General features: G+C 36.8%; 1 protein-coding gene across 1 annotated transcript in view; it reads left to right on the forward strand.

Annotated features, from left to right (window-relative positions):
* Window positions 1-11,114, forward strand: part of LOC107554907 (immunoglobulin superfamily DCC subclass member 4-like) — a 77,894-nt gene that overhangs the window by 52,496 nt on the left and 14,284 nt on the right. Inside the window, exons 8-16 of the mRNA XM_016237562.1 lie at window positions 40-177; window positions 1,919-2,083; window positions 3,369-3,590; window positions 4,267-4,365; window positions 4,470-4,653; window positions 5,486-5,613; window positions 7,476-7,646; window positions 7,750-7,884; window positions 9,293-9,395. Coding sequence (XP_016093048.1) covers window positions 40-177; window positions 1,919-2,083; window positions 3,369-3,590; window positions 4,267-4,365; window positions 4,470-4,653; window positions 5,486-5,613; window positions 7,476-7,646; window positions 7,750-7,884; window positions 9,293-9,395 — 1,345 coding nt within the window. The remainder of the gene's footprint in view (window positions 1-39; window positions 178-1,918; window positions 2,084-3,368; window positions 3,591-4,266; window positions 4,366-4,469; window positions 4,654-5,485; window positions 5,614-7,475; window positions 7,647-7,749; window positions 7,885-9,292; window positions 9,396-11,114) is intronic.

Raw genomic sequence — 11,114 nt, forward strand, 5'->3', positions numbered from 1 at the left:
ATGTTTTGTAAATCTTTGTTTGCTTTGTGTTCTCTGCAGTTCCCAGCGCTTCTCCACAGCTGTCCCTGCTGAGCACATCTCCCACTGACATCAGAGCCATGTGGCTGCCTCTGTCCTCACAGCTGAGCCGCGGAGCCATCACACGCTACCGCATTGACTACAGAGCGCTGGAGCAGGGTAAGACAGCGCCACCTACTGACCTTGTGTTCTTGGTAGCCCCATAAAGCCTGACATATGAATTAATAGTCAGACAAATGACATTTTTTGAAATGGAAGAATTTATTAAACGTTTACAAAAAATAGTAAAAAAAAAAAGGTTTGCATATGTGTTTTTGTTTAGTATCATATTTGATACATCAGGCTTTTATGGCTAATATAGCACAAAAAAAAACATAGACTTTGTTCAAAGGCCCAAAAATGCAATTTTGTGCAGCTGCTGATATATATATATATATATATATATATATATATATATTGCTTAGGTTTATGATCATATATTTTGTAGTGGGGGCACAGTAAAAAGACGTGTGTACCATGACCTTAAGGAGGCGTTTTTAGAATTAAGCTAATGCCGAGTTCACACTGCCCGATTTTAGCCCAATTTTTCACTCGCCGACAGGTTTTGCGAAATCGCAGACAAATGCCCGAGGCTCATTCACGCGAGTGACAATCACGCAGTGTGAATTATCAAAGATGCAATCTGAGGGAATATTTGCCTCTGATTATATCCGCAAAATATTTGGCATGCTAATCACAATCTCGCTGTGTGCAATGATTTCTGACTGAAAACTACATCGGCGATGACCTACAGCCAATGAGAGACCAAGATACAGGGCAGAGGGAAGTTCGGGGAGGAGTTATAGACCAGAATATCAGTATTTTAATAGATATATGAACAATTATATCATACAGAAACAAGCACAAACATTTGCTTGACCAGCCAAAACATCAGCATAACATCAGCAGAACTACTGCAAAATTATTTACCTCCAGCTCTCTTTTGCAGAACACCCAATCCCTGTTCCCTGCATCTCCCTCCTGCATAATCTGTTTTTATTTTTCTCCTTGTAGCTGGAAATCAGCTCACAGACAATTTGCGGGCTATATATATATTTTTAAATAATTCCAGTCTCGCTCGAAAACTCCGGTCTGACGCACGCGGGTTCTCACGTTATTTCTTATCACTTCTCGCGTGTGTTTTGTTGTGAAATATAGTTTGCGAACCAGACAGAGCTGTCGGCGATTCTTCCTATTGTGAAGTCATGCAGTGTGTAACCTCCTGTCACCGATCCATCATGCAATGTGAACACAGCAGCAACTGAATGCTACCCCAGATAGTCATGCAGTGTGAAAACAACGGCGATCCGACAAGTTTGAAAATCGTGCTGTGTGAACTCGGCATAAAAGGCCTTTTACTTGCTAAAAAGCACAACCTATCAATCAGACGACAAAGGTATGTAGTAGATTGTATACAACAGGTATTTCAGCAAAGTTTTGATCATATTGAAAATTTGGAGGCCTTTGAAATTTGCATATAAAATATGATACAGTAGAATTTATAGGGTCAAGATGTGACCTTGACCTTGAAACATGATAAATACATGTTGGCTGCTGAATTCGTATGTGCATTATCTGTAGTCGCTAGTAGGGCAGCAGGCATGTCTGGGGTATTTTGAGCTGAATGACAAAGACATGGCTGATTGCTCCTGCTCTGTTAGAGCTCTGGATGCTTAATAAACAGCAATAAAGGTGGAACAAAAGACAGATTCGGTCTGATGGCCTGTGACGCAGACTGAGAGACAGAAGCAAACTCAATTCAGACATTCATTGTTCGTTCTTCTTTATCAGCCAGCTGCAGAAATTATTTTCACTGGCATACTTATTTTCTGGCACGTGTTTGTGTGTGTGTGCCCTCCAGTGGATCACATCTACTCTGTGGAAGTGGGTGGGAATGAGACGCAGGTGACTCTAAGGGATCTGAAACCAAATCAAACGTACCAGCTCCGGATTGTGGCGGGAACGCGGGCTGGGTTCAGTCAGTCTTCTGAGTGGGCCTCGCACCACACACCAAACCTTACTCAGGGTGAGTAAACACATAAACACGCACACATAAGCAAATGCACTATATGCACACTGATACCAGTTTCAACTCGCACAAGGTTAAACTTATATGCAGTGGTGCCTCTAAGGGGCGGCCGGTGGGCCGTTGATCCCCTAAAACAACACTGACCACCCCACTGGTCTCACAATCACCAAGATTGTATACATTTTTGGTTCACTTCAGATTTTCTAGTTATTTAAATAGTGATTTTCTAGTGATATCTACATGTACTGTATAATCAGACACGGTCCAAAAATGAAAAACTCAAGTAAGCATATGTCACCACATGCTTTATGCTAGTAATTTTTTGTTTGTAGTTTAGATCTTGTCTGTCCTGGAACAAAGTTCAAATCTATAGTCAAGTACAAAGTCCTAAATGCACTACTGTTTAACGCTGCATTTTATAAAAATCTGATAAAATAATTACAGTAAAAACTGTAATATTGTGAAATGTTATTACAAGATAAAAATGTAAATATAGTCTTGTGATGGTAAAGCTGAATTTTACTCCAGTCTTCAGTATGCTGCTTTGTTGCTCAAGAATAATTTCTTGTTATTATCAGTGTTGAAAACATTTGTGCTGCTTAATATTTTTGTGGAAATTGTCATATAGAAAGTTAAAAAAACTGCCACTTATTTAAAAATAAGAATCTTTTGTAACATTATAAATGTATTTGTTGTCCCTTTTGGTCAATATAATGTATCACTGCTAAATAAAAGTATTATTATTTTTTTTGCCAAAAACCATATTGTACCCAAACTCTTGAATGCTAATGGATGTTATGCTAATTTTAGTATAAAATCTGATAGTGAATATGTGTATCTTCTGTTCAATCCATAGCCATTTTGAATGATTGATTATTTAATTATATTTTTTAATTTTTTAATTCATATTATCTTAATTTTAATTATTTTAATTTTGTCTTAAAAATTTTAATCAAGTAAATTATTTTTAAGCTAAATTATTAGGACTTTCTCATTTTTAGCTGTTTCCCAAGGTCTATTCTTAAAGCTTGAACGGGAGGTTAAACGTAGGAAAATAAAATAAATCTAATAATTCTGATCCACATGAATTATTGTAGTTGAATAAGCTTGCAGGCTTCTTTTTTGGTTGTTTAAAATACTAGTTTAATTTGTATGCAATTTTCAGCATCCTTCATTAAAACTGTCCTGGAGGCGCCACTGCTTATGTACTGCCCTGCCAGCATGCTCACACAAAATACACACCGCCGTTCTCACTGTTGTCTCCCTCTGTTGTCTTTCCCAGTGCTCTTTGCTCCCACTGAGCTCAAAGTGAGAGCCAAAATGCATTCCCTCCATGTCACATGGCAGCCACCACCAAATCATACTCAGATCACCGGTTATAAGCTTTCCTGGCGGGAGTTGGATGGAGAGGAGCTGCCCAATGAGGAGAAGCCTATGATCAACGAGAGGATTCAACAGATCAAACTGAGGAAGAGAGTTAAACACCATGAGGTCACAGGCCTTGGTGAGAGCTGAGCAGTAACTTCATTCACATAAACTATACTCTCACACACAAATATACTTGAAACTGCATTTCTAATATAATAGCCACATTTACACAGCAGCTCCTTTGATGCTAAATGCAGGGACTGTATTTTTGGATGTGCTTAGTGGATAGTGACTCTCTGTCACTGTCAGCCGTTATAAAAGGATCTGAGAAAGGAAAAAACTGAAGATCAGCTTTGGCTGTATTGGCTGTTTGCCCATGACTTCAGACAGTATTTTTCATGCAATTCTTGCTCAAGAGACCAGTCTACACCAGGGTTAATATAGTTAACTGAAACTAAAGCCATAAAAAATAACTTTCATTGCTTGAAATAAACGAAATGTTAATTAAAATAAAATATATAAAATAAACTTCAGCTAGTTGCCTTAAATTGCACTTAAATTACTACAAGTAAAACGGAAGTATGCTTCAAAAAAATATACAGTATATTAAAAAAAAAAAGTTTTAAATGACAAAATTACTAAAACTTTCACTAAAATTAAAATTATACAAAAAATATTCTAATTATTATTATATATCAGTTATTTATCTTATTGATACTAAAATAACACTGGCCTACACCAGCATGAATGCAAAGTATGCGCAATGTTTTCCAGTATGAGCATGTGAAGTTTTATTTGCCTGATTGTTTCAGCTCCTGATCAGCTGTATGAGGTGAAAGTTTGGGCGTTTAATAAACAGACTGAGGGTTATCCTGCTGTCTGGAAGGGCAGAACAGAGAAGCTCACCCGAGGTGCGTGTGGTTGTGATGAGATCAAATTGTATCTTGCTGTCCTGTAGATTTAAATCGCACTAAATTTGTGTGTGTGTGTGTGTGTGTGTGTGTCGTTTTCTTAGTGCGGACGACAGACTCTCTCCCACCATTGCCACCCATCAGCATCAGAGCTCGAGCAAACAGTTCCACCTCTATCTGGCTCCGCTGGGAGAAACCGCACTTTAGCAATGTGCGAATCATCAACTACACTATACGCTGCAGCCCCGCAGGATTACGCAATGCATCGCTGATCTCATACTATACCAGGTACCAGGCATATACACAATAATGGTCATGTATAGACAGATTATAAACAATCATTGTGAAATAAAGACTAAAGGCACACATACATCATTGCACGCTCACTTGCTCAGTCATTTTCTTACCCAAGCATTCATTCATCCAGCAATTATTTGGCAATCTTTGGCGTTTTTGAAATTGATCAGAATTTATAATTAATAATAGAATATAATATTTATTAAGTTAATTCCTATCATTTTCTCTATATATATTTTTATGATATTTTTCTCTATATATGCTATATGACTGATCAAAAATTAATCAAAAGTGACAGTAAAGACATTTATAATGTTAGTAAATATTATATTCATCAAAGAATCCTGGAAAAAAATATATATACTGTAAATCACAGTTTACACAAAAAAATATTAAGCAGCACAACTGTTTTCAATAATAACAAATGTTTCTAGAGGCACCTAATCAGCATATTAGAATGATTTCAGATGGATCATGTGACACTGAAGGCTGGAGTAATGATGCTGAAAACTCAGCATTGCCATCACAGGGATAAATTACGTTTCACGATATATTAAAGCAAATTGGTTTTTAATTTATTTCTGTTTATTTTTCTAATTGTTCTAATTGTAATAATATTGCGAAATATGATTGTTTTACTGTGTTTTTAATCAAATAAATGCAGCCTTGGTAAACATAAGAGACTTCATTCAAAAACATTACATTTTCCCCAAAACTTTTGACTGATTTATTTAAGCCACGCTGCTCTAGATAGCACTAATTGACTCCTTTATCAGTCAACCGGTCCTCTTACTGCATTTTTCTGTACCTCACTGTATTTCAGCTCTTCTCAGGAGATTTTTCTGGAATCACTAAAGCCCTTCACCAGCTATGAAATTGCTGTGCAGTCTAAGGGAGTTGATATGAGTGGCCCTTTCAGCAGCACAGTGGAAGAGTCCACACTTCCAGACAGTGAGTACAGCCCATTTCAGAGCTGTAAAAGAGCCTTTCTACCTAATATATGGGAAAAAGAAAGTTATATGAAGTATGAAGATGTTATATGATCTTTATTCTCTTTTTCACATGAGTCAATCACATGGGTAAATTTGGGGGAGTTCATACTGTGTCTTGTGTTTGTTCGTGCATGAGCGAGAGCTTTAATTATAGTGTGTACACAAGCGTGAGTGTCTTTAGGGTTTTTTTGAGTGGGAAGTGATGAATGAATACGTATATGTGAGTGTATTGCGAGAGTGTGAGTTGTGTGGCTCAGTGTGAGTCAGTGTGTTTGTGTTAGGTTAACAGTTAGGGGATTAATAGGGAGAGGTGTAAGGAGATAATTGGCTTTAATTAAAAGCCCAGATGGAATTGCCCCTCTTGTTGGCCAAGAGTCTTTCAGCTTGTCAGTCAGTCTAGCCAAGTGATGGCGGGGAGGGGCATGTTGCCACAGAGATTTAGTGTCAGACTAACTGAGAGGAGCTTTATCTACTTTTGGGGGGGGGTCTTCTAAAAAAAACCTGATATTATACTCGTTGTATCTCCCAGACCGCACATGCTGAGACCATTATAGCATTACAAACCTTTAAATGTGCTTTTTTTGGCGTACACTTTTTTTCTACAAAAGGAAAACTGCTTTTTTTGTGTGTTTGTGATATTTGTGTTGCATTAGCACACAAAAATACAATATATTAGGCATACAATGGGGATCATTCACTCAAAGCATTGCTTTCAAAATCAAGTTTAGCATGAAACACAAAATGAGGAGTTTAGCAGAATGTTCAAGCTGCTCCTTTCCATACAATAAAAGTGGATAGTGATTTTTACTGTCAACCTTCTAAAATGATCAAAAATTGGCATTAAAATAGTCTATGTGACATTGTGTGCATGTTTCTAGAAGCCATGCAGACCGAAACAGACTGAAATTTAAGTTATTTGTTGAAAACATTTTAGTGTTATAGTGTTATATTTAGTGTAAATAGTTTTCACTATTTGTTGAGCGTATGATTTTTTAAAAAGTTGTGTACCTTCAAGTTTTGTTTTTCAAGGTTTATTTATTACATTTCTGTGGTCACTATTTTGTTTTGGTACTTTGCAGCAGATATCAATAAGCAGTGTTGTACCAGTGTGTCAGCTAGTTTATTTATTTAATTTATTGATCCTATAAATCCCTTTGCAATTTTTAAAGCAATAAAAATCAATTATATTAGTGCATTCAGAGTACACTTACAGCAAAGTAGTCCCATGGCATTTCTGAAAGTACTGTACCGTGACGTACCATGTAAAGACCACTGTGAATGCCACAGTACTTTAAAGGGGACATCGGATGCAAAATTCACATTTACATGGTGTTTGTAAATGTGTCTTAGCAGTGTGTGGACACAACCACCCTACAATGACTCCTTTTTTTTTTTTTTTTAAATCCTCATAAAACCTAAAGAGTCTCAATTATCAAGCCATTTTGATTTTCAAAGCAGTATGACATCATACTGCTCAGGCCCCACCCACGACTGCTCATTATCATTTAAAGAGACATGCACCGAAACGGGTCGCTGTGAACAGAGCTGTTTTTGACAAGGTAAAAAGGGTGTTGTTTTACACGACCATTGAGGAATTTGGCAGGCATTTCATGAAAAACCTAAAGAATCACACCAACTTGTGGGAAATTGGCATCCGATGTCCCCTTTAAGTATGAATAGTCTGAAATAATGGGTAAAGGAGTTTTTTTTTAATTGTGTTTAATTCAAATGATTCAGAGCTAAAACGTTCTTAATTATTATGCTTCTCTTATCTTTTTTGGTGTCTTGTGTGTCGGGTATAAACGTGTGTTTTTATGACAGGACCCTCCTCTCCTCCTCTGGACATGCAGTTGAGTGTGCTGGACTCATACTCTGTTCTGGTGAGCTGGCGCCCTCCACTGGAGCCAAATGGTGTCATTTTGACCTACTGGATCCTCTACACTGGCAACATGAGCCATCCAGATCACCTGTGGATAAACCTTACACATGATGGTAAATCTACAAACACATACACAAACAACAATGGTGCTGTACTTCATATGAGAATTTATAATGTCTCTGATAAATCTCTCTTTGTCTCACTCTCTTTCCTTAGGTTCTGTTACCAGTGCAGAGGCCCAAGGCCTGATGAGTGGGACACGTTATTATTTTAAGATGGGGGCTTGCACTGAAGTTGGGGTGGGACCATATTCACCTGTGAAGGATGTCTATACTCCTCCAAAGAAATATGGTGTGTATGTGTATGTAAAGGTTTTCACACTATTTGTTGAGTGTATGGTTTTTTTAAGGGTGTGTGTACAAGGTTTATATTATGTTTCTGTGGTCACCATTTACTTGGTACTTTGCAGTATTGCTTTGGCTAGTTTAATTAATTTATTTAATTTATAGATCCGATAAAGCATTTTATGATTTGCACTTTTCAGAGCAGTACGCCAATATCACCCTGCAGTTTTTTTGTTTTTAATTACCAGGTGACTTTTTACCTGTGATGTAAATAGATACGCTATTGTTCAAAAGATTGGGGTCTGAAAGAAAAAAAAGAAACGAAATTAAGCATTGTTAAGTTTTATTCAGCATTAAATTGATCAAAAGTAATAATAAAGAAATGTATGATGTTAAAAGATTTCTGTTTCAAATATATGGCATTCCTTATTATTTTCCTTTTATCAAAATATCTTTATTTTAATGTTTCATACTATTTCACAATATTACTGTTTTTACTGTATTTTTGAGCAAATAAATTCATCCTTGTGAGCATAAGAGACTCCTTTCAAAAACATAAAAAAATTTTTTTACTGTTTTTACAGTGATAATTTGTTTTTAAGTAAACTTGATTTCACTTTAAATATAAAAGAATCAATCTCCCATAGCTACTAATTGAAACCTCAGAATCTTTACATTTATGTAATACATTTATAAATTTCTGTTACGTTTGCACTTGTGCCTTTGGTAGATGCTTTTATCCAAAGAGATATACATCGTATTCAAGGTATACAATCAACTGAATCAAACCCATGGCCTTGCAATACTCTTTGAGCTACAGAAAATTTGGCTTATATGTGAACATTTGCTATCAGAAAATGGAAGCTTATAGCTTACAAACATGAACCTGCAAATTTCACTGATTTATGCTTGTATATATCTTCATGTGTATTTAATATTTTCTATTGCTTTGGCAAAGAAAACCCTTGTTTATAATGCCAGTTAAGTTTCTCTGAATCGGCATGAGGCGTCACAGGTGTGTGTGTGTGTGTGTAGAGACTGCCATCTGCCTCTGCCCATCACTGACACTCAATTAATAGCACTCCCACAGGAAGTGTGAAGTGATTCAGTCCAGCCTCAGACAAACACACCGTCTGTGGGGAGTTGGCCACAAAAAATCACACAGACTTACATACACCAGTCGTATAATGACTTATAATTAATATAACACATTGTTATGCTTAAGCATGATTCAGTTGTATTGAATTACTATGAAGTTTAATTATGTATAATTACTCGCTGACTGATTTTTACAATTCTGTTCTGCATTCTCTCTCTCTCTCTCTCTCTCTTTTGCTATTTCCACTCTGCTGTCTTTCTTTATCTGTCTTTTCCTCCTGCCTCCTTCTCTCTCTCTCTTTATCACTCTCCTACAGAGCTGGATATCCATGCTGTGACTGGTATCATAGTTGGAGTGTGTCTTGGTCTGCTCTGCATCCTGCTCTGCATGTGTGTCAGTTTCCGCAATGGAAAAACACGGTATGCTCCCGTTTAAACTCTGTAAGATCCACACATTTAGATTGCTCCATTGGTTATAAATGGTTCACCCAAAAATTTTAATTCTGTCATGATTCATCTGTATGACTTTCTTTATTGTGCGGAACAAAAATATATTTTAAAGAATGTTTCTTCTGCTTTTGTCCATACAATAAAAGTCAGTAATGTTCAAAACAACATTGAGCCAGTTTTGTTATCATTAACTAGATGATTCTAACTAATTTTATAAATAAAATTTTGTTTAGTTCTAACTAAAATTATTTTTCTGTAATTGAAATAAAATAAAATGTAAATAAAAATGAAACATTGCCTTGTTATAATTATATTAATTGTAATAATTGTACAAATAAGTGACGAGACATGTGGCCAAGTATGGTGACCCATACTCGGAATTAGTGCTCTGCATTTATCCCATCCAAAGTGCGCACACACACACCTTGTGAACACACACCCGGAGCAGTGGGCAGCCATTTTTTGCTGCGGCGCCCAGGGAGCAGTTGGGGGTTCAGTGCCTTGCTCAAGGCACCTCAGTCGTGGTATTGAAGATGGGAGAGAGAGCTGTACATTCACTCCCTCCACCAACAATCCCTGCCGGTACGAGACTTGAACCCGCAACCTTTGGGTTACGAGTCTGACTCTCTAACCATTAGGCCATTACTTCCCCACAAAGCTTATATAAGCAATATAGAAGTATAAAAACAAACAAATAATAAAAATGATAAAGCACATGACAAAATTAGAACTAAAATTAAAAACTTAAACTAACTTTAATATGAAGACTGAAAATATAAAAATAAAAGCTAATTCAAAACAATAATAAATACTATAATAGTATGATAATAATACTAAAATAACACTGAATAGGAACTTACTGACTTATTGAACCCACTGACTCTTATTGCATGCACTAAAAAACTGAAACATTTTTTTAAATGTCTTTTCATTGTTAAATGATTTATTCCTTCAACACAGAAAAATGCTGCAACAATTACAGCTTAGGCAGAAATATGTTTTCCCTGAAGGCTTTTAATGACAAACGAGCTGCAGTGAGCCACAAAGCCTCCCCAAATTATATTCAGATTTTGAAAGTTTCAAGGACTTTTTGGATGTTCCTTCAATCTGGAATGAGACATGGGTGAATATCAACACTCAATCACACAGTGTGTGTGCAAGCGTGTGTGTGTCTGAAGCAGATGTGGCAGATGTGGGGTATTGAGAGCTGAATGACAGAGAGTCATGGCTGATTGCTCTTGCTCTATTAGAGCTCTTCTGGTTTAATGAACAGCCACAGAGGCAGATTGAGTCTGCTGGGCTTTTGCATTTAGAGAATGAGAGAAGCAAACTCATTTCACATTCTTCTGAGAATTGTGGTCAGCTGCAGCGATTATTGGTTAACAGAGGCTGAATAGAGCATCGTGTCTCTATCATACACGTGTGACCTTTACGTTTCAAAAGGGGAGATTTGGCAAGCTGGGTTAATATGCACTCGTCAGACTCTTGGCTAGGGAGCTTAGTGGTGCCTCCAGCTGTGAAATTGCGACCAAGCTCATAAGATAAAATGACTGGTTCTTTAACATTCACCATGAACAGTAAATGTTAGAAGGGAAGGAGAAAAAGGCAGGTTAAATTTCTGAAAATTAGAAACATTGTGTGTCTTTGAAAGCAGTAAGAATTTTCTTTTTTTGGGGGGGGGGGGGGGGG

The sequence above is a fragment of the Sinocyclocheilus grahami genome, unplaced genomic scaffold (assembly GCF_001515645.1).
Source record: "Sinocyclocheilus grahami isolate Dianchi unplaced genomic scaffold, SAMN03320097.WGS_v1.1 scaffold518.1, whole genome shotgun sequence".
In the NCBI taxonomy this organism is placed as follows: Eukaryota; Metazoa; Chordata; class Actinopteri; order Cypriniformes; family Cyprinidae; genus Sinocyclocheilus; species Sinocyclocheilus grahami.